The sequence below is a fragment of the Phacochoerus africanus genome, chromosome 15 (assembly GCF_016906955.1).
Source record: "Phacochoerus africanus isolate WHEZ1 chromosome 15, ROS_Pafr_v1, whole genome shotgun sequence".
NCBI classification, from domain to species: domain Eukaryota; kingdom Metazoa; phylum Chordata; class Mammalia; order Artiodactyla; family Suidae; genus Phacochoerus; species Phacochoerus africanus.
In genome coordinates this window covers 47,075,744-47,099,294 of record NC_062558.1, presented here as the reverse complement: position 1 = coordinate 47,099,294, position 23,551 = coordinate 47,075,744, and the positions used below count along the sequence as shown (strand labels likewise).

The 23,551-nt window shown below is 38.1% G+C and overlaps 1 protein-coding gene across 14 annotated transcripts in view; it reads right to left on the bottom strand.

Annotated features, from left to right (window-relative positions):
• The window catches only part of MTMR3 (myotubularin related protein 3), a 151,706-nt gene that overhangs the window by 49,548 nt on the left and 78,607 nt on the right, over positions 1 to 23,551 (bottom strand). For 10 of the 14 annotated variants that reach the window (XM_047762312.1, XM_047762317.1, XM_047762323.1 and 7 more), the window contains exons 2-5: positions 14,602 to 14,652; positions 8,853 to 8,938; positions 538 to 627; positions 22 to 138 (exon numbers count right to left, since the gene is read on the bottom strand). In XM_047762312.1, the coding sequence (XP_047618268.1) occupies positions 22 to 138; positions 538 to 627; positions 8,853 to 8,855 (210 nt within the window). In that variant the 5' untranslated portion in view covers positions 8,856 to 8,938; positions 14,602 to 14,652. Of the gene's footprint in view, positions 1 to 21; positions 139 to 537; positions 628 to 8,852; positions 8,939 to 10,194; positions 10,278 to 14,601; positions 14,653 to 23,551 lie in introns of all 14 variants that reach the window. The other 4 variants (XM_047762313.1, XM_047762315.1, XM_047762314.1 and 1 more) reach the window with 3 other exon arrangements.

Below are 23,551 nucleotides of genomic sequence, written 5' to 3'. Positions count from 1 at the left end.
AAACAGTTGATAATCACTTACGTTAACAAGAGACTCCTTGAACTTAATGTGAAGTCTGTAATTAGAAAGGGCAATGATGGCATCCTCAGCACGGCCCACATACTCTGTGCTTTCTCCATGAAGTTCAAGGAAAGGAACCTACAAAATGGAAGAAGAAACCCTTCAGAGTTCTAAAAGCAGTAAAGCAGTCTTCGAATAGTGTTTAATATCTATTCACCTGACCTGTCACTCAAAACAGTACATAAAGGGTAAGGGACCTAAGAAGGATGGTTTATATCTACAAGATAAATAAAAACTAGTAAATTATATTCTAGGCTACTGAAGGAATGACACAGAGAAGATGATCTCAAACAGTGAATTCTCAGTAAAAAGTTGACCTAAAAGGAGAGATGTTTTCAGTTTACATTTCTATCATGCATATGGTTTAGGAAAAAAATACATTTTGTAGTGTCTCACGTCAATCCATTAGCTCTGCTACATTGTTACTATAATGCTTAATAACTCATTCCACACAAAAAGTAGACTGACTGACATTACCTGAAGATTCTCATCCTCCCGGATCAGCTGTTTCCTGGGAAAGATCTGATTGGCCTGGATGCACTCAAGGCTGTGCCGAGTCTCTTCATCCTGGAAAAAACCCCAATGTTTGAATAACTTCAAAGCTCCTAGTCAGCCATATTTGGTTTTTCTAGTAGCACAATCACAATGAGAGTACATTGGCCAAGGTTCTCTAGACAGAGAACACACCAATGCCAAAAAAGAAAAAGAAGAAGAAAAAGAAAAAATCAAAGAGGTTAAGAACATTTCTATCAGGCACTAATAAGTTCTCACTATATTAGTTGTAAGAGAAACCAAGATACAGTGGGTTTTTTCCTCTTAAGTTATAACCTTAAATTTCTATTTTTGAAAGATACTCTCTGAATTATTTAAGAATGAAGTGTGACTGATGTCTGGAATTTGCTTCAAAATATTTGGAGGAGTTCCCGTCGTGGCGCAGTGGTTAACGAATCCGACTAGGAACCATGAGGCTGCAGGTTCGGTCCCTGCCCTTGCTCAGTGGGTTAACGATCCGGCGTTGCCGTGAGCTGTGGTGTAGGTTGCAGACGCGGCTCGGATCCCGCATTGCTGTGGCTCTGGCGTAGGCCGGTGGCTACAGCTCCGATTTGACCCCTAGCCTGGGAACCTCCATATGCCTTGGTATCGGCCCAAGAAATGGCAACAACAACAATAACAACAACAACAAAAAAAGACAAAAAATATATATATATATTTGGAGAGGGGAGGGTAATGAGGAAGTGAACGGGGAATAAATGAAACAATTGTCTGTGAGGGATAGATAATTCATGAAACTGTTAAGTTTAAGTTCACCATACCACTGGTTGTATGGGAATTTTACATAATAGGCAGGTTTTTTTCTTTTTAATGTGAATTTAAGAACTGAACTCTCAAGCTGAAAATGTGTGAACAACTACCCTAGCTTAATCTGCCTCTTATTATGAATTAGATTTATTTCTATTAAGGCAATTTCAAAAAAAGCAGCAACAAATTCGAATCTAAATGGTACTTGAATTGAACTAATTATAATTTATATTAAATAGTAGTCTTTATGAATCGTTATGCTATAGGAAGGCTGGGGAAAAAAGCAATCTATTTGAGAGTCTAAATTATGATGGAATCTGTTCACAAAGTAAATTTTTTTTTTTTTGTCTTTTTGCCATTTCTTGGGCCGCTCCCGCAGCATATGGAGGTTCCCAGGCTAGGGGTTGAATTGGAGCCATAGCCACTGGCCTACGCCAGAGCCACAGCAACGCGGGATCCGAGCCGCGTCTGCAATCTACACCACAGCTCACGGCAACGCCTGATCGTTCCGAACCCGCAACCTCATGGTTCCTAGTCGGATTCGTTAACCACTGAGCCACGACAGGAACTCCAGAGCAAAATTTTTTAAGAGCAAAACTGTACCATGTTCCACTGAGAAAACCAGAATTATAACCACTAGTTAGTGGATATTTCTGCACATGCTATTTAACACAATTCCAACAATTCTTCAAATTGCCTCAAAGAAAAAAAAAAGTCCTAATGTACAAAACTTAGTATTAGGGTTTTAATCTTAACCATTAAACCCTAATACTCTAGTACTGTGGTTCTCAAAGTGTGGTCTGTAGATTCTGAGACCCTTTCAGGGCCTGAGGTCAAAACCACAGTCACAATAATACCAAGATATTATTTGCCATTTTTCACTGTATTGACATTTCATATCAAAAAAGCAAACTGACTTGGTGGGTAGAACTGCTGGCACTTTAGCACAATCAAGGCAATGGCACTTGATAAAGCAGGGGGGAAAAATTTTATTAAATTTTGATCCATGAGTCTTTAAAAAAAAAAAAAAAAAGAAGAAGAAAAAAATACACATGAAACTCTTCTGTTTCACAATGAAGTACAATGATTGTCTCAAGGTAAAGTACTTGTGCAACTATTTCAGTTACGAGCTGACCTAGCCACTTTTTTTCCCACTGAGTACCATTTTTAATTGAAAGAATAACTGACAGACTACGGTAATTCAGACTTAAGCACCTAGCAGATCTTTTCTCCAAACATTAGCTGCCAATGATAAAGCTTTTATGGAAAAATTAGAATTTCGGAAAGCCTATCATCTGCCGCCATGAACTTTACAGCACCCACAGTGTATGGAATTTCCCAGGCTAGGGGTCAACTCAGAGCTGCAGGTAACGGCCTACACCACAGCTTATAGCAACGCCAGATCCTTAACCCACTGAGCGAGGTCAGGGATTGAACCCACATCCTCATGGATATTAGTCGGGCTTGTTACCACTGAGCCACAACAGCAGTTGGTGTGTTTTAGAAAGGGTGATATGACATGGCTTGGAGCCTCTAAAAAACATAATTTAGGGAGTGTCCGTCATGGCGCAGCAGAAACAAATCCAACTAGGAACCATGAGGTTGCAGGTTTGATCCCTGGCCTCATTCAGTGGGTTAAGGATCCAGCCTTGCCATGAGCTGTGGTGTAGATTGCAGATGCGGCTCGGATCTGGCATTGTTGTGGTTGTGGTGTACGCCGGCATCTACAACTCTGATTAGACTCCTAGCCTGGGACCCTCTATATGCCATGAGTACAGCCCTAAAAAGACAAAAATACACACACACACACACACACACACACACACACACACACACATATATATAATTGAGGGTGTACAAAGAATGGATCTACTCCTATAAATACCAAAGTAACTTGTTAGATGAATACTTGCGTATCAATCTATTCAATTTTATTCCCTTCCACTCATTTCCTCTAAAGTCAATGATGGGGTGGAAGAATAAGGGACACAGTCCTATCTGAAAGGAATTTATGTTTTCTATGAGTATTAGAATTGATTACAAAGAAAAACACTGAGTATAGACTTACACATATAACTAAAGAGAAAAGATAGGAGAAACCTTGAATTAGGAATATTTTTTTCGTAAGTCAATATGGGATAGGCAGGAAACATTATGAAATAGGGAAAAGCTTCTTAAAATCATGACATAAAAGTACACTATAAACATGCCTTCTCAGCATCACATTTAACTCTTTAAACTTACATAAATATATAAGCCCTAAACTTTTATTTTCCTCAAGACCATCTTGAGAGGTACCCATTTTTATTTATTTATTTATTTATTTTGGTCTTTTTAGGGCTGAAACACAACACGTGGAGGTTCTCAGGCTAAGGGTTGAATTGGAGCTATAGCCACTAGCCAACACTACAGCTACAGCAACACGGGATCCGAACCATGTCTGCGACCTACACCACAGCTCTCGGCAATGCCGGGATCCTTAACCCACTGAGCAAGGTCAAGGATTGAACCCCTGTCCTCTTGGACGCTAGTAGGGTTCATTAACCACTGAGCCACAACAGGAACTCCCCCTGATATTTAAGTCATTCCCTGACTAGATTTTTAGTGACTTCTAAACAGCATAAAACTTAAACAGTAAAGCAGACTTTAAAAAGCAAAAACAAAAAAACTCAGAGAAGTCATTTACCAATTCATTCTTGCTGGTATATTCACCTGGGTGTTAATCCAGGCCAATGTACATAACCCAAGTAGCCAATGAAAACTGAAGACAGAATGATTTTCAACATAAGAGAACCGAAAATCAGGCCAGCAAGAAAAAAAGCATCAAGGGATACTTTTTATAGTAAATAAAATAAATGCTTTTTAAAAAACTCTCAGTTCATATTACCTGTTAAGGCTTCTGAATTAATTTTCTCCCTTGTACATAAAAATGCATTTAACCCCCAGGATTAGGATGAACTATTCACTGACTTTCCAAGAAGAATGGTAAAAAACATTACTTAGCTAAACATAGTTGAATCAACTGGTTACTTTATTACAATTGCTGGGTTTCATAGGTAAAAGGGAGGCCAAACTGGAGAGAGCTGACAAAGGAGGAGTTGGAAGAAAACAAAAGGCAATGAAGAAAAAGTCTGGCAAAGTCTAGCATGTGATAGCCTAAATAAGAGGCTTGAAAACAAATTTCTCCCTAGGCTAGCTATAAGCAGAAATTTATTAGTACTAGAAAATGTATTCCACATGGTCAATTTCCTGGTATTGCTGAGGAACACCAGGCATTGTGGAATCTGGTACTTCTTAATCTCCACCAGCTAAGGTCAGTGGGGTCACCCATAAAATCTTGAAAAGGGATCAGTCACCACAGTTCCAGGCTAACTCATTAAACTACGCAGCTAAAAGAAATAAGTCTATACCTCAGATGAGGAAATTAACATTAGATATAAAGACCATGGGATGTAGAGGCTGATCAGTGGCAATGCCTACAAACTAAATTTATATACAGCATACCTGAATAAAAAACAACTCTTGAGAGTTCCCTTGAGCAACAGATTAAGGATTTGGTGTTGTCACTAAATCAGTGCAGTGGGATGGGTTCAATCCCTAGCCTGGGAACTTCCACATGTTGCTGTGGGCATGGCCAAAAACAAAAAGCAAACAACCACCACCAAAAAAAACCCTACTCCTAAGTGTGAAATGTGTAGGAACATTTGATAAATGTACAAATGATGCTGTGAGCCACACGGGAAGTCCAATAAATGTACAAATGGTATACATCTACATCAGTCCCACTGTCAATTTCAGTTATCATTCTTAAGACTGGTATTAAAGGCCATCAAAAATAAAAATTTCCTTGATATAAATGTTTGTGATTTAGTTCAAAATAATCCAAAGAGGTAGGGGTGAGGGAGTGAAATGAAACAAGTATGGCCACGAACTGATTATTACTGTAGCTGGATGATGCATGCATGAGAGTTCATTATACTATTCTCAATTTGCATTGGCTTGAGATTTTCCATATTGAAATACAAAAATATTTTCCTATGAAAACATTTTCCTAATGTTTATTAACCTTCAAAAAAAGACTTTAATCTCATTTAAAAACCTTTACAAATATGAAAGAATGTTATTCAAATTAGTACAGAGGTATATACTTTAAGAAAGAAAAAGCAGGAGTTCCCGTAGTGGCGCAGGGGTTAACGAATCCGACTAGGAACCATGAGGTTGCGGGTTCGGTCCCTGCCCCTGCTCAGTGGGTTAACGATCCGGCGTTGCCGTGAGCTGTGGTGTAGGTTGCAGACGCGGCTCGGATCCCGCGTTGCTGTGGCTCTGGCATAGGTCGGTGGCTACAGCTCCGATTCAACCCCTAGCCTGGGAACCTCCATATGCCGCGGAGCGGCCCAAGAAATAGCAACAACAACAATAACAACAACAAAAGAAGAAAAAAAAAAAGAAAAAGCAAATTCAGTGCTCCTGAATTCCTATACCAAAAAATAAGAATGACATATGACCAAAATGCTAAAACAACAGAATATATTAATTAATATTAAATCAATGGCTCAACAACTTGCAAAATGTTATGCAGCTAGTAAAAAAAAATAGGAATTGGAGTTCCCATTGTGGCTCAGCAGGTTAAGGACCTGAAGTAGTCTCTGTAAGAATGTGGGCTTGATCCCTGGTCTCACACAGAAGTTTAAGGATCCGGAACTGCCACAAGCTGCAGCATAGTCACAGATGCAGCTCAGATCTGGTGCTGCCATGGCTGTAGTGTAGGCACCAGCTGCAGCTCCAATTCAACCCCTTGCCTAGAAACTTCCATATGCCACAATTATAGTCATGGGGGGAAAAAAATTAGGAATCCAATGAGTCAACAAGGGGAAATGTTTAATTCATTTAGAGGAATTTTATTAATTCCAACTAAATAAAATATACATATGAACATAAACTAGTTAGAAAGGAATATAATCATGGGTTTTGGTGGAAGAATTATGAGTACCTATAATGCTGCTTTATGAAAGATTTAAAAAAAAAAGAGACACATGGCCATACTGTTTCTGAGCTATTGCACATAGAACTATCTCCAGAGTGCACCAGCAAAACTGTCTGCAGGGTACCAGAAACCTCAGTAGCATCAAAATGAGGACTACATGGTTATAGCTATGCGGTATACAATTAAGGACAATCCCTCAGTTTAGAACAGGGATACTTTCATAAGCCTATCATTTGGTATTCATTAGCACTGGCATATACACCATATAAATATTAGGCAAACATCGTGTGTGTGTGTCTGTCTGTCTGTCTTTCCAGGACCACACCCACACACAACTTTCTGGTGTATTCTATACCCCAAACATTGAGGAGCTTTTTTTTTGCTTTTTAGGACCACACTCTCAACATGTGGAGGTTCCCGGCTAGGGGTCGAATCAGAGATGTAGCTGCTGGCCTATAGCACAGCCATAGCAATGCAGGATTTGAGCCACATCTGCGACGTACACCACAGCTCACTGAGGCCAAGGATTGAACCTGTGTCCTCATGGATACTAGTTGAGTTCGTTAACCACTAAGCCAAGATGGGAACTCCTAGGCAAACATTTTTAACTCATTAAAAACTTGTGAAAAGCAATAAAATAAAATATAGTCTCAAGAATAATATTAAAAGTTCCTCAGAGTTCCCCGTGTGGCACAGGAGAATGAATGTGACTAGTAACCATGAGGTTGCAGGTTCGATCCCTGGCCTCAATCAGTGGGTTCAGGATCCGGCATTGCCGTGAGCTGTGGTGTAGGTCAGCAGCTGTAGCTCCAATTCAATCCCTAGCCTGGGAACCTCGGTATGTTGAGAGTGTGGCCCTAAAAATCAAGAAAGTTCCTCAATGTTTGGGGTACAGAATACACCAGAAAGTTGTTATGCCCACAAACTACAAAAACACTGGCAAAGATTTAAGATGCAAGTATTTACCTTTCTCTTCACTTTAACACTTCTGCACAACTAGTTTTTCTACTTTTATTTTGTTTTTTAGTTTTGAAAAGCATTTTCCACCCACGTCCCTAATGAAGCATGAAATTAACAAGGCCTTTTCAATTCCTTCCTGTGCCAGCATGAAACAGTTTTGGATCTAGAAAACATCACCAAGGTAGAAGCAAGACAATATCACAGAGGACCGTTTCTTTTTTAAACCTTAAAGTACTATTTACATATTCTCAGGATTGATAGAAATGTGGCTGGCTCATTGCTCCATCTTCTCTGCTTGAACTGGGTCCTAAATGGCCTATAAGCCACTAAAATGTCCATGATATGCTCTTTTTAGTCACAGACATTGGCAGAGGATGTGCAAAGCTACTTCACCTTCTCTGGGGTAAAAATGTTGCCTTAACAAGATAGAAGAGGGGAGTTCCTGTCATGGCTCAGTGGTTAACAAACCTGACCAGTATCCTTGAGGAATCGGGTCTGACCCCTGGCATTGCTCAGTAGGTTGAGGACCTGGTATTGCCGTGAGCTGGGGCACAGGCCGGCAGCTACAACTCCGAATTGACCCCCAGGCGGAGAACCTCCATATGCTGTGGGTACCTTCCTAAAAAGATTCCCCACCCCCCAAAAAAAAGAGAGAGAGAGAAGAGATAGTAGGGAATTGCTTCTTTCCAAATAGGTATATTCATAGAGTATGTGTATAAACTATAAATTCATAAAGAGTATGTGTATTACTGTATCATAATTCTCTTATATACAATAAAACACACACACATACACAGCTAAAGCAAGAGAGAGAAAGAAAAGTTTTTAACTGTATCTTGCTTCCTAGAAAAGGAATAAGAGATCTGGAGTCCAAGAAACATGGTTGTAGTCTTGACTCGAAGTAGTCTAACTCAAAGGTTTAAAGTTAATAGAAATGAAGCTGATCTAAGATAACAGAATACTCAACTTTACTAAGTAAACAATAAAAGACAGAATGAACCTAGAAACTATCATACCATGTGAAGTTAGACAGTGAAAGACAATTATCATATGATATAATCTATATATGTGGAATCTTAAAAAAAAAAGTGAACTTTTTTGCAGAAAAGCACAGATTCACAGGCTTTGAAAAACTTGTGGTTATCAAAGGGGACAGGTTGGGGTTGAGTGGGAGGGATAGACTGGGGATTTGGGATTGGCAATATGCACACTGAGGTATATGGAACATATGGCCAACAGGGACCTGCTGTATAGCACAGAGAACTCTCCACCCAGTATTCTATGATAATCTATATGGGAAAAGATTCTGAGAGAGAATGGATATGTGTATATGCATGACTAGGTCACTTTGTTTTGTACAGCAGAAATTATCACAACCTGTAATTTAACTATACATCAATAAAACTTTAAAAGTTCTGGGAAAGAAAAAAATGAAGTAATTTCTTAAAAAAATAAAAATGGATATTATTATATCTTATATATATTAGTATCCACTTAATTGTCAGGATAGAGTTCAAGTCCAATTTTCTTGTTATTTCTTTGTACTTACCATGACAGGAGGCCCAGATTAGGAGGCGAGATCCTCACTCCTTCTTCAATATCTTGGCAAGGCTTTTCTTTCCTTTATGCTTGGATCTTAAACATGAAAAAGAAAAAAAGATGGGGAAAAAAAAAAAGGACAAAATTAACAATTTCCTACCTATTTGGCCACACTCTAATTAAAGCAACTGCATATACAAGGACCTAAAGATCTGATGAGTCAGTCAAGAAAGAGATGAAGTAGTCAAATATAAACTCCCTATACTTCCTTTATGAAAATCCTCCTGATCTTAACCTATGAAGCCAAAAAACAGTAAAATCCCATATCCCTAATGTTGATAGTAATACAAAAAATATTATAAACCTTAGATGAAAATAATAGTGCAATTAAAACCAACCTGCAAATGCAAAAACAGTATTCCTGTATATTACAGAATGTTTTTGTGATTATCTGTAAATTCAAAATGGAGCTCATCTGTGGGAACCAAACTAGCTTAGTAAACAAAATATGAATAAAATTGTCTTATGCTCACTGAAAACTCACATAACCTGCACTAATACCTTTACCTGGTTTTTAAAAACAACTATAAGAGCAGGGGAGGAATATCTAACTAGAAACTCAAAGACAGACTAGTAAGGGAACTAACATCTTTAATAAGTAGCTTTCTTAAAAAAAAAAAAAAAAAAAAGAGGGAAAAAAATAGACCCATTTTAGGGAGTTCCTGTGGTGGCTCAGAGGAAACGAATCTGATTAGTATCCTGTGGATGCAGGTTTGATCCCTAGCCTTGCTAAGTGGGTCAGGGATCCAGCGTTGCCATTGAGCTGTGATGTAGGTCACAGACGTGGTTGGATCTGGCATTGTTGAGGCTATGGTGTAGGCCGGCAGCTATAGCTCCAATGTGACCCCTAGCCTGGGAACTTCCATATGCCGCAGGTACCACCCTAAAAAGCAAAGCAAAGCAAAGCAAGAAAGAAAGAAAAAGAAAGAACGAAAAGAACGAAACGAACGAAAGAACAAACAAACGAACGAAAGAAAAATAGACCCGTTTCAAAATTGGCACGAGGTTCTGGCGTTGTCACTGCTCAGGTCGCTGCTGTGGAACGGGTTTGATCCTTGGCCAAGGAGCGTGCCACAGGCAAAGCCAAAAAGAAAAAAATCTGTTTCACGCAAAGCCACCATTTCTAGTTTGCTAAACCCATGAATATAAAATATTTTAAGCAGTCTTGGATTCAATATTCAAAGTAAACTATGACCAGTAAAAGTGAGGAAACAGAGGACATCTAGAAATAGCAGGGCCTGAACACATGGAGCCTGCATAGTTGTGAGCAGAAGAGTAATAAGATGACTTACTTTAAAGGATGGCTCTGGCTGTAGGGTGAGAACAGACTATATCGTTGGGGATGCTGAGGGGGCACAGAAGGAAACAGGAATACCTGTTAGAAGGAAACAATCACAAGATAATAGCTATGGAAAGGTGAGACATTGCTGGATTCTAGATATATTTTGAAATTCCCTATGGGATTTGAGCTAATGAATTCAATAAAAGAAGTCACTTTTTAGCCTCAGCAACTAGAAGCAAGGATTTTCCATTTCTGATGAGGTAAGATCATTAAGCAAAATGGATTCCCCACTCTGTGCAGAGACGAAGAAGATGAGGAACAGAGATTCAAAGGTTCTGTTTTAGACACATTATGTGTGTGATGCCTATCAGACAGCCATCTGAAGATACCAAGTACAGAGCTGAATAAACCATCCTGGAAATGAAGACCATGGAAGCTAGAAATAATAACATAAATGTGGGAGACATCAGTGGGTAGATGGCATTAAAGCTAGTTAATTCAGGAGCAAGTATAGATAGAGAAGCTAAGATCAAGGATGGTGGTTTGCGGTACTCTTGTTTAGGAATTAAAAGGATGAGGAAGAACCAAGTGACTCCAAAACAAAGCAAGCCAGAGTCATCAGTCTTACCATTCTTCAAATCTTGTCTTTTTGATATGACTTAGCTCAAGAACACAGATCAACACAGAATCATCTCATTTGTTCATTTCAAAAAGTATCTGTTCAACATCTATTAAATCCCAGGAACTGCTCTAGATTTGGGGGAGAACTGTGACCAGAAAGTCATGGAGCTTAATTTTACTGCCTGCCTTCCCCACTAGAAACAAACAAAGAAACATGTTCATTTCAGGTAGCTAGGAAATGTTACAAAGAAAATAAAGCAGGGTTTAGGAATAAGGAGTAACAAAGAAGTGCTGTTTTAGATGGGGTAGCAATGGTATGTAAAGACCTATTGAAATTAAAATGGAGAGGAGGAAAAGCAAAGAAATTATTCCTGAGGATATGAACTTACTAGAAAAAAAATTTTTTGTCTTTTAGGGCTAGAGAAAAATACTATAAAGATCACTTTAAAAAGAAACACACCTAACTGGATGAATTGTTTTTTAACTGTCCTAATGTTGTGCAATGCGGGATCCCAGCCTTGTCTATGACCTATGCTGCACCTTGCAGCCATGATGGATCCTTAACCCACTGAGCAAAGCCAGGAATTGAACCCTGATAGATGCTAGTCAGGTTTATTACTGCTGAGCCACAACACGAACTCCCACTTCAGTCCCTTTTTATTTTTTGGCTGCTCCTGGGGCATACTGAAATTCCCAGGCCAGGGACTGAATCCAAGCCATAGTTGTGACCTACACCACAGCTGTGGTAATGCCAGATCCTTAACTCACTGCAGCATAGTGTAAACTCCCAAATCTACTTCTTTTGAGTTATTTAAAATATAGCAGTTTGAATAGGTATATGATACTGTCATTAGACATTTTATCTTTTTCCCCCATTTTTATGGCCACACCTGTGACGTATGGAAGTTCCTAAGCTAAGGGTCAAATCAGACTGTAGGTATGGGCCTACACCACAGCCAGATACAAGTCGCATCTGTGACTATGCCATGGTTTGTGGCAACAACGGATCTTTAACCCACTGAGTGAGGCCAGGGACCAAACCTGTATCCTCATGGATACTAGTCAGGTTCTTAACCCTCTAAGCCATAATGGCAACTCCTAGACATTTGATTCTACACATTTTTCCTCAATTAATGTATCAAATTTCTTGTGTCAGTACATACTTTCACAGGGCAATTCAGTATTCCAATATTTTAATACACCATAATTTAACAATTCATCCATTGCTGAGACGCTGAGGTTATTTCCATTTTTCCTACTACCACCAAAAAAAAAAAAAAAAAAGCTACAATAACCATCCATGGCCACCTCTGCACAAGTCACTATTTCTGCAGCCCTGATTCTTTTTTTTTTTTTTTTTTAACATTTTTTTTTTCCCACTGTACAGCAAGGGGGTCAGGTTATCCTTACATGTATACATTACAATTACATTTTTCCCCCAGCCTTTCTTCTGTTGCAACATAAGTGAATGCATATTAATTCCAATAAAATGTATTCTGGAATCAAAATTAATAATCTAACATCTTTCCCTCCAAACCCAGACCATGTTTATTCAGATAACATAACACTTCTTTCTATTTTGCAAATATGTCTTAGATGTCTTCTCTAAAGTTAGTAATGATTCTAAAGAATCTGTAAAAATTAAACACTGAAGAATCAAGTAATACCTCAGGATTACATTTCCTTCTCTAAAGGTCTAATAATACACAATCCACTAGGCCAAATGAAGGATAAATTCTTACTGAAGCAGAGTCAAAATGATTTCTCTTTTGTTAACATATGTATGAGAATTTGACAACTGGGATCTTCAGGCTTTGCTAGGCTCCATCATGTGACTTTTCACAAGTCAGAACAACTCCATGGATGTGACTTCTGAAAAATCTTTACAAAAGTGAAACATTTACTTTCCTACTTAACATGGAACCTCACCTTTCAGGCACCTGTTAGCAAGAAATTATGCAATTCCTAACTCCATAACTAAAACTCACACCTGCAAACAATAACTCAGCTGAAAGAGATACTGACAAACCTGGACTACAAGAATAAGACTAGGAGTTCCCTGATGGCTGAGCAGGTTAAGAATCTGACACTGTCACAGCTGTGGCTCTGGTTATTGCTATGGCACAGTTTCAATCCCTGGCCCAGGGACTTCCACATGCTGAGGGTCCAGCCAAAAAAACCCCCCGAAACCCAGATTATATGTTCTCCATGAGTCTTCTCCTACACACTAAGGAAAAACACAATATCCTGGATTAACAAGATGGTAACTAATCTCTGCCTACTAGAACCACAGACTCTATAATCATTCTCCCTTAGTCTTCCCAAACACACAAAATAAAAACAAAAATCCTAATTAAAATGAAATTATACTGAGAAGACACTGGTATCTCAGGACTCAGGGGATGCTTGTGTGAACAAAAAATTCAAATACAAAGATAGTTCTTGCCTTCAAAGTATTCACAATACTGTGAAGTGACAAGCATAACTAATAAGGCAGATATGAAATGTAGAAATATAATTCCATGGGGAGGCAAAAGACAGATAAATGGATTCTTATCTGGGCATTCAAGGAAGGCTTTATGGAACACTAGAGCTTTTAATGGCTGAACCAGCCAGACTGAGACGAAGGAGAAATATGAACAGTACAAGCAAAGAATGAGACCCACAGACACAAACAAAAAAAGGGCAAAATACTGGATAGTATTTGAGGGACAGCAAGCAGGTCGGTGTGCCTACAGCAAAAGATGCTCTAGGTATATGGAGGAAATGGGTACCTAATTGCAGGAAATGTGTTTAAAGCCCATTTGTAAAGAGCCTAAAATGCCACGCTAAGGAGCTTGTTCCTTATTCTGGAAGCAATGACAAGCTAAAGATTCTGAACAAGAGAATGATTTGGATTGAGAAACTTAAAAGCCAAAGCAACAACTTCTCTTTTCAATAAATTTAGATGATAATTTCCTAAACTAAACAAATGGCAGAAACAACAGGCAATATTAAAGACTTAGGGAGTAACAGATCCACACAAGTCTATGTAAAGGAAGAAAGGACATGGATTAACATTCACACTGGGGACAAGACTAACAAATCTTTCAGAATTTACTTTCTAATTCAATGTCACATTAGTACCATTAAGTGCAGTAATGAGGCCTTGATTTTCACACGGATTTAACAATTTAAGAAAACTCAAAATAAGAATTAAGTTTCAGGAGTTCCCGTGGTGGCGCAGTGGTTAACGAATCCGACTAGGAACCATGAGGTTGCGGGTTCGGTCCCTGCCCTTGCTCAGTGGGTTAACGATCCGGCATTGCCGTGAGCTGGGGTGTAGGTTGCAGACGCAGCGCGGATCCCACATTGCTGTGGCTCTGGCGTAGGCCGGTGGCTACAGCTCCGATTCGACCCCTAGTCTGGGAACCTCCATGTGCCGCGGGAGCGGCCCAAGAAATAGCCAAAAAAAAAAAAAAAAAGAATTAAGTTTCAATTTAAAGAACTCCATCATGTTAAAAACTATTTTAAACAAAAGATTAGGGCTACAACTCATTTAACTTTAAATACAAGTTTCTAAGCACAGTATATTATACTATGGCACGATTATATATGGTAAAAATAATCTAGCTTGAATCCTAGTGGAAAAAAACCACACCAAATTTAGCAATTTAACATTAAAGTGACTATTCAAGAGTTCATCTAAAAATGTCTGCCAACAAATAGGCCCCCCCAAAGTAATCTGTACATTATCTTTTGATGCCTCAAAACAGCAGAGAGTAGTACAGGATAGGGAGTGGGGGGACAAACTTACCCTAAAGTTTGTCCCAATAACTTTTTCTGCTCGAGTATTTCACAAGAAAATCTGCAAAAGAAAAACCAGTTTTACAATGACAAATATCCTAAGTATCAAGTTAAACCACTTAGATCTCCCCACAGAACTACAAGTTGGAATGCCATACCAATACATTATATTTTTTTAATGGTTACGGAATGAACTATTTAATCAACCACAGGTTTTAAGAGTGTTTAATTGTGCAAAATGGTCCAAGTTAGGCCTTATTATGCCTTTAGAAATTGCCAAACTGTACAGACACAGCTTTCCAAGAACTTTTAAGGACTCCTCTTTAAAGGTTTTTCTCTATCAATCTAGCATCAGTTCTGATGGCTTCTCAAGTAAACTTCTGCCACTAAAGGAACAAGTACTTTTTAAAAAACTAAGAAGATCACAGATCTAGGCTTGGACTTACAGTTTAAGGTACTCTGTACACATAATTGGATTCTACCACAGCATCTTTTTTGTGTAAGGAAAAAAAAAATTAAGAAAGACGGAATACAGTCTAAAAACAAAGAATTCTTGTCGCAACTAGGCAACAATCTGACCTTTACAGAGATAGAAGACCTTATCAACCTGATTCCTTTGTAAGGACTTCTAGCTGTATTTGCAAACAAATCATCCTTTTGAGCTGTTTACATAGTGTGAAGTCACATATATGAACAAAACTGTACAAAACATCAAAGTCCTAAAATTTGTCAACATATCACATTATTCCCATAACCTCCAGAAAGATTTTTTTTAAACAAGTAGGAATCATAAACAGGAGAGGCTAAATTTGCAATAATAAAGTGTTTTAACAACTTTACAAGAACCGTTTTTGACTCCCAGTAACTTTCAAATGTTTTAACCCATGCCATATTAACCACATGCTATATGGAAAAGGAAATAAAGCCATTCATAATCTGTGACTTCAGATACAAATAATTATTAGCATCAAGATTGGTCCTGTTAAGCTATTAAACAAGGTACTATACAATACAGCAGGAAAGTCCAGGGGTTTTAAATCTGTAGGAGCTTTTCTTGCTAGAGTATAATTTTTACTGAGTATTTGTACACTGAATGGAATATTACTCAGCCATAAAAAAGATAAACTAATGCCATTTGGAGCAACATGGATGGAACTCTATATTCTCATACTAAGTGAAGTAAGCCAGAAAGAAAAAGACAAATACCATATGATATCACTTATTTGTGGAATCTAAAATATGGCAAAGATGATCCTATCCACAAAACAAACAAATCACAGCCAAAGAGAGCAGACTTACGGTTCCCAAGAGGAGGGAGTGGGATGGATGGGGCAGGTTGGGGTTCTGGGATGCAAACTGTTATATTTGGAATGGATGGGCAATGGGGCCCCACTGTACAGCACAAGGGAACTGTATGTGACTGGGTCACTTTGCTGTACAACAGAAATTGAAGAAGCATTGTAAATCAACTATAATTTTTTTAAAAATTTTTAAATGAAATACATATTATAAAAATTTTACATTATATGTTTTCCTTTATGCTATAGTAAGGTTATTATTGATTTTTTTAAATTACATCTGTCGTTACATTATATCATCTGTAAATTTTTTTTTTAGGATAATAAAATATTCTTTAAAAAGAACAGATACTGGGTCTCTTTGTCCTTAGCTGTTAAAAAAAAGAACCAGATAAATGGCATATATAAAGTCACACTCAAACTTAAGTATTTAATGCAAAAAAATTAAGACATAGTTCATTGTAACCTAAGATGTGTCAGAGCACTACAAGCTTAACTGCCCAACACCACCCAACTGCTAAGAGTTCAGAGGAGTGACAACTGAGGAAGCTTTTACGGGAGGTGGAGAATTTCAACTGGGTCTTATAGATTAAGCAGAATTTAAATAAAGAGAAAAACAGGATGGAAGCCAAGTGAGAATGGCTATTAATACCACAGTGGGAAGAAAGCATGACATTTTTAAGAACTAAGAATGGGAAAAGAAGAGGGAGAGTAAGCTGTCCAAGAAAACTGCAAAACTGTAAAGCCTGGAGTTCCTATTGCGGCTCAGCAGGTTACAAACCTGATTCGTATCCCTGAGGATGCAGGTTCCATCCCTGGCCTCACTTGGTGGGTTAAGGATCCTGAGTTGCCGTGAGCTGTGGTGTAGGTCACAGATTCAGCTCAGATCCCTCCCACGTTGCTGTGGCAATGGTGTAGGCCGGCAGCTGTATTTCTGATTTGACCCCAAACCTGGGAACTTCCAGGTGCCTCAGGTGCAGCCCCAAAACAAAAACAAAACAAAATGTTAGGGCCCGAAGTGAGTAGAAAAAGGATAGTATTGTTAAGAAAGGAAGAGTAGCTTCCAAGGAAGCAATACCAGCTATGATACACTGGCTTTACAGGTGGCCTCCCAAGCAGATGTATGTCCAGCCAGTAGGTGTAAAACAGGATTAAATTGAAGCGACAGGTCAAGTCTAAAGTAAGAATAAAATGATGGTGCTACATTTACTTCAAGGAAATCACCATACCTACTCTAAGAACCCTATGACATGCTTTAGAAATTACTCGATAATTTATTCTGTCAAAGATATGAGAAGTCCAGGAATTCCCTGGTAGCTCAGCAGGTTAAGGATCTGATGTAGTCACTATTGTGGCATGGGTTCAATCCCTGGCCCCAAAACTCCCACATGCTGCTGTTGCAGGGGAGAAAAAAAAAGGAAAAAAAAAAAAGATATGAGAAGTCCATTAATACAGAAGTGTTTGCGTAAAGTTTCCATAGATATAAGCTCTAAGACATGGACCAAACAACAGGAAGATTCAACGAAAAGGTGCAGGCAGGTCTGTTTCAATGCCAGCAATGACTCCCATAACCACAACCAAACATCTACCTGGTTAGAAACAAGTATGTCATTGTGAAACACTGCCAACAAAATTTTTAAGGCTGCCCATGTCTCTCAGGACAATTTGCCAGATAAAGTCTGTATAGAGAAAAAATCTGAAAGAAGCTCTCTGGTGCTACAAGCTACCTTCTCATGAAACCAAAAGGTATCCTGTGATACCAGTCATATAACCTCAGTGTAGGACAGTGTGCTTGGGTGACCTTAAACAGTCATATATTTGAAGAGATAAAATGTAAAGATGTTAAATCTAAGCAATTATCTAAAGTGTCTAATAACAAGGGATTCTTAAACACATTAAGCACTAATACACAGCCGGCCAGGACACTGGGGTGGGGCAAGGGTTAACTATGGTCACCCTATCTGGGGACTAGTGCTAAAAGAAAAAAAAAAAAAATCTTTCTTAAGTTACCTAAAATAAGACGGAAAAATTTTACAATCGTGTATTCAACTAGCAATAGAATTTTATCTATTTTAAGAGGAAACCCTAAAGAGAATAAAAACATACTTGGTTATTAGAGAAAGCACAAAGACTTTCTGGAAGCTAATGAGATAATGATTAAGAGGAAGGGTATGGAGGCCCTGAGAAGGCTAACGACGAATGGACACCTACATGCATAATTTGTCATCATCTGTATGTCACCTAAATCAGCTTCAACAAGGGCAAAGAGGAACACCAGTTTGGACCATTTATATAATAAAGGAATCCAAACTCAGAAACTATTAAATCGAACCAAATTCACAAGGAAAAACTGAGATTCAGGCCAGGCTTCTTTAAACTGGGGGACAGGGGCAAGGGGTGGAGGGAGTGACCAAAGCAGCACCTTTTTTGGCTAGGCTACATTTTAACTTCAAAAAAAAACAATTCAGTATTTTTACAAAGTCCATCTGATTTTAAAATGTAAGATTAAGTGTTTAAAACTTTAACAAGGTACAATGCGTATTATTAAAGAAATCTTTTATTTTTACTATATGTGAAAAGAAGTGGCTTTTCTTACACATGCATCACATATTAAACACTGACAGCAAACCTTAAGTGTGGAGGCAATATGAAGTAATTCAGAGATGTGAAATTTTAAGAAGTGACTTCACAACTGCTACTATTTGGGGCAAGTCTTTTAGCTTCTTAGTGTTTCATTTATGCCTAATAACTTTTTGGATATCTGATGGATGATACGACCTTCCCAAAATGGGATTCTATGGCATGTCGGACAGACCCAAAACCCAAGCATTTATCAACTGAGTAAAACTATTGTGATTTGGCCTTACTCCCTGTACCGGAACACAAACCTCAGGTTTTCTACAACTTTTGCTGCTCAAGTCAACTAAAAATGAAAACAGAAACCAGAAGACAGTTCAAAAAGCATGGCTGCATTCACCTATCATGTTAAGTTCACTGCTGTGGAGGATCATTTATTTGACAAGTATGTAGGATTGATAGGCACTGTTCTAGGCAATGGGAATGCAGCAGTGAACAAAACAAAGTTCTTATACTTATGGAACTGCAATTCTAGTGACAACTACAATATTTTCACAGGGCTGAATGCTCTCAATTGGACTTCTTCCCCCTTACTTATTAAAACCATGTTTCCAAAAAAAAAAAAGAAAAAAAGAAAGAAACCAGAACTGTAAAATCATGTCAGTGTCATTCCTGGCTCAATGATATCTCAAAAGATAATTTAATTAAAAAAAAAAAAAAGATGTTACATATCTTTTCTTCCTCTTTTGAAAACAGTAAGGTCTGTGTGTTTTGGGGGATCCAGATGCAGATTCATGATCAGTGTGCTGCATTCCTCTGCCAGCTGGAGGGCACAGATAAGCAGCTAAAATATTATCATTTACTAAGGAGAAAACAACCATCATCTTGAAAAACAAAAATCCAGTAAGTTATCAGAAATGGTCCAATGAATTCCATGTTATAATTACATTTCTGTACCGAAGAACCTTTCCTGGCAATAAGTCTCTCGAACCAGCAATACTTAAGATAATGTTCATTCTAACAACTAAAAGTTCTGTTTTGGAGTTCTGTTTTGGCGAAGTGGAAACTAATCTCATTAGGAACCATAAGGTTGTAGGTTTGATCCCTGGCCTCGATCAGTGGGTTAAGGATCCGGTGCTGTCGTGAGCTGTGGTGTAGGCCAGCAGCTGTAGTGGTGTATGCCAGGAGCTGTAGCTCCAATTAAACCCCTAGCCTGGGAACTTCCATATGCCGTGGGTGTGGCCCTAAAAAGAAAAGAAAACAGAAACAAAAAAAGTTTTATTTTAATAGATGATGACCAAAGATCACTTTTCTATAATTCTGTGACTACATTAGTGGTACAGAGAGTGGTTCCTTCTCTGACATTTTTAATGTGGGTTAAGTTCTGAATACAAAACTTATAGGCCTCAAAGGAGGCTCTGCAACAGAATTTCAAACTGGCAGTTTAGTGATCAACAGCTAAAATCATTTCCCTTCATTTAAGTGGCAGGAATACTTACAGCTGCTTTTCCAAATGTGACCCAAAAATGTGAGAAGTCAAAAGCAAAGAAACTGTGCTCCAGCATCTTTAAATACGAAGATCTGATTGTACTTTAGACACAGCTTATTGCTTTCCACATCTCAATGTGACAAAATGAAGCCCTAACTATGTTCTCAGAAAAGATCAAGTGTGTGCAAACCAACTTTAGCAAACTTAAAATCATTTATTTTACAAGTGTTTTCCTCTTAACTTAATCTTTACACAAAGGGTAGGAAAGGGAGGGGAAGCATAAATCATACATGATATCTTGGTGAAGATATTTTCTGATAGTAACCAGAAAAGATTAAAAATAAAGATATAATGTGCTAAAAAGGGTAAAAATAATTTCAAGAAAGTTTAAGGTTTCACTCTTTGTAATCATTTTTATATAGAAAACATTCCCTCCATACTATTATTTCAAATATATTGTCATTAATAGGATTATAAGGAATTTCTATGAGTTATAAAGTTATTTTCTGATTTCATATCCTTCATGCAAAGTCACAAGGCAGGTATTTTATTACTGAAATTGAGAATTTTAAATCTAATTTTATAAGGCAGCATTAAGCATTACCATCACCACAGTAAATGAAGAAATGTTCCCTACTCCTAAGAAGAAACTATAATTTAACAGAAAAAAAAGGAAAAAAAAAAACTCTATAATTTAACAGAAAACAAATACTTAAGTCTCAGTTATTAAGACAGAAAGTTGAGGCAGTCAAATCACTAGAAATTAATTAAGTTAAAGGCCAAGCAAGATTACTTTATTTAAGTGCCAGAGGTAGTTCAATATTTATAATTGCCATGGAAAGATCACAAAGATCAGCTCCAGCGTTGGAAAACCGTTTCCTGACTTTTGTTTCTTTGACTAGTTCCAAGGTCTACCCTACGGAAATTAAGAGAAGGCAAATTCCTGCACGCTCATTAATGTCCCGACACCTCGTGCTTAACCTCTGGTGAAGAAGAAAGAAGTAATTTTGTTTTCCCTTGCATCCCTTTCTCCCCTACCTCAGCCCAAATCAGAGTTGTCATGGGAAATGCAAAGGTCAAATGTTCTATTTTTTTAAAAAGAAATATTCCTATTCAGGAAATTCATACCTCCTTATAGAAACTACATTTTCCTAATTATAATCTTGAAATGACTTTTGCTCTCTTAAAATATCATATGATTATCTCAACATAAAACTGCACACTCTGTGCCTGCCTCCTACTACTCAAAGAATAAAATTTTAACTGCATTTTCTTGGACAAAACACTTAAATGAATCCTTACAAAGTTGAGCAGCTTTACAAAAAGTTCTCAAAAGCTTTTTTAATAAGACAAATTATAAGCACCTATTTCTTATGTACTCAATAGAAAAAGATCAGTGAGCTAGGTAGCAAGGCCCAAAAATGTAATTTTTTAAAGGCAACTAAAAAATTATGCAAAATTCAACGTATCAACGTCATTTTGAAACCTGCAAATTTACACTATTTAATATGGTCTGCTTCTCTAAAGGGGCAAAAACATACTCTCCAAACCCCACCCTTTTTATATATAAACCGTCCACCTTCACAGCTGCATAGGAGGTTTCCTTTCTAGAAAGACAAGCAACTTAATGTGAAGGTCAACTTTCATAGGAACTCAAGAGAATGTCTATGTATTAATGGCATGATTCTCGAATTTCGCTTGGGTATTTGGGATGTTCAGGATCAATTCTAAGAAAAATCTATAATTAAATTACACTCAAAAAAAATAACTATCCTTATTCCAAACCTACCTAATCTGCTTATTAGTTTATTAACAGTATATTAGGAATGTTAATGTTCCTCTCCCCATCTATAATGAGTTTTCTGCTTTTTGGGGCCGCACCTGTGGCACATGGAGGTTCCCAGACTAGGGGTCAAATCAGAGCTACACCTGCTGGCCTACACCACAGCTACAGCAACACAGGATCCAAGCTGCATCTTCGACCTACACACCTCACGGCAATGCTGGATCCCCAACCCACAGAGCAAGGCCAGGGATTGAACCCTCAACCGAATGGTTCCTAATTGGATTCATTTCTGCTGCACCATGACGGGAACTCCTATAAAGAGATTTTTCAGAAAAGTTCTGGCTCCCTCTACTCAGTTTGTTTTTGTTGTTGTTGTTGTTGTTGTTGTTGTTTTTCTTTTTACAGCCACATCCATGGGCTAGGGGTTGAATGAGAGCTGCAGCTGCATGCCACAGCCACAGCCAGATTCAGGATGTATCTGCAACCTATGCCACAGCTTGCGACAACCCTGGATCCTTAACCCACTAAGCAAGGCTGGGGATTGAACCTGCATCCTCACAGAGATACCACTGAGTTCTTAAACCATTGAGCCACAACGGGAACTCCCATCCACTCAGTTTTACGCAGATTAACAAGACATCAAGGGAGTTCCTGTTGTGGCACAGTGGAAACAAATCTGACTAGGAACCATGAGGTTGCAGGTTCGATTCCTAGCCTCGCTCAGTGGGTTAAGGATCCCACATTGCTGTGATCTGTGGTGTAGGTCGCAGACGTGGCTCGGATCTATCATTAATGTGGCTCTGGCGTAGGAGGGTAGCAACAGCTCTGATTAAACCCCCAGCCTGGGGAACCTCCATACTCCATATGCCGAGGGTGTGGCCCTAAATGGACAAAAGACCAAAAAATAAAATAAAATTAAATTAAAAAATTAAAATGGACAAGAACTGGAAAGCTGAATGAAAATGTAAATCCATCCTTTAAACACACAACAATGAAGAGAAGAAACTTTTAACTGCTATCATCTCAATTATAAACTATCCAATAAGTACATCCAGAGAAGAGACAAAATTCATCTACGGACACACCATTCTGAACATGCCCAATCTTGTCTGATCTCAGGAGCTAGCAGGGCTGAGCCTGGTTAGTACTTGGATGGGAGAGGAGAAACAAAATTCAAATAACAGAGGCTATAGAAAAAGAATCCACTCTCTCCCTCTGGTTTAGTTAAAATTTATAATCTGGCGATTAGGTAGGGGGCTAGTCATATTTTTGAAAACAAGCCAATAAAAACCTAAATAACCTCCAATAACCACATACTATAATGTGGGCTCTGTTTTAAATGGTAAGATCAAATACCTACTCTTCTGAAGCAGTTCTCCTCAATTATTAAATAGCCAAAAGGCCAGAAACTGACTTAACCAAATACCATCTTCTTAAGAATCCTTACAAGACCATACAATTCAATAGATCCCCAGAAAAAGACCCACCCTTTTAAACTGGTAACACATCTCTTAAAAACAGAGGAAAACATGTAACTGCCATTCAAATATACACAGGAAGAAAAAACTTTTTCAGCTTTAAGTCAAAATTCAGAATTTATCAACATGCTTTCCTTAAGAAAAGGAGGGCAGAAGTTCTCAACAAGAAATAAAGCTATTTCACTTCATTAAACAGGTTTCTTGTCTTTAACGACACAAATTAAAACGACGCAGAAAAACTCAGACAAGTTATGGGTTCACGCCGAAGACAAAAACCAAACTTTGAATTTTAAAATTTCTTAAGCTATCATTCTGCTTAACCCATTAATCAG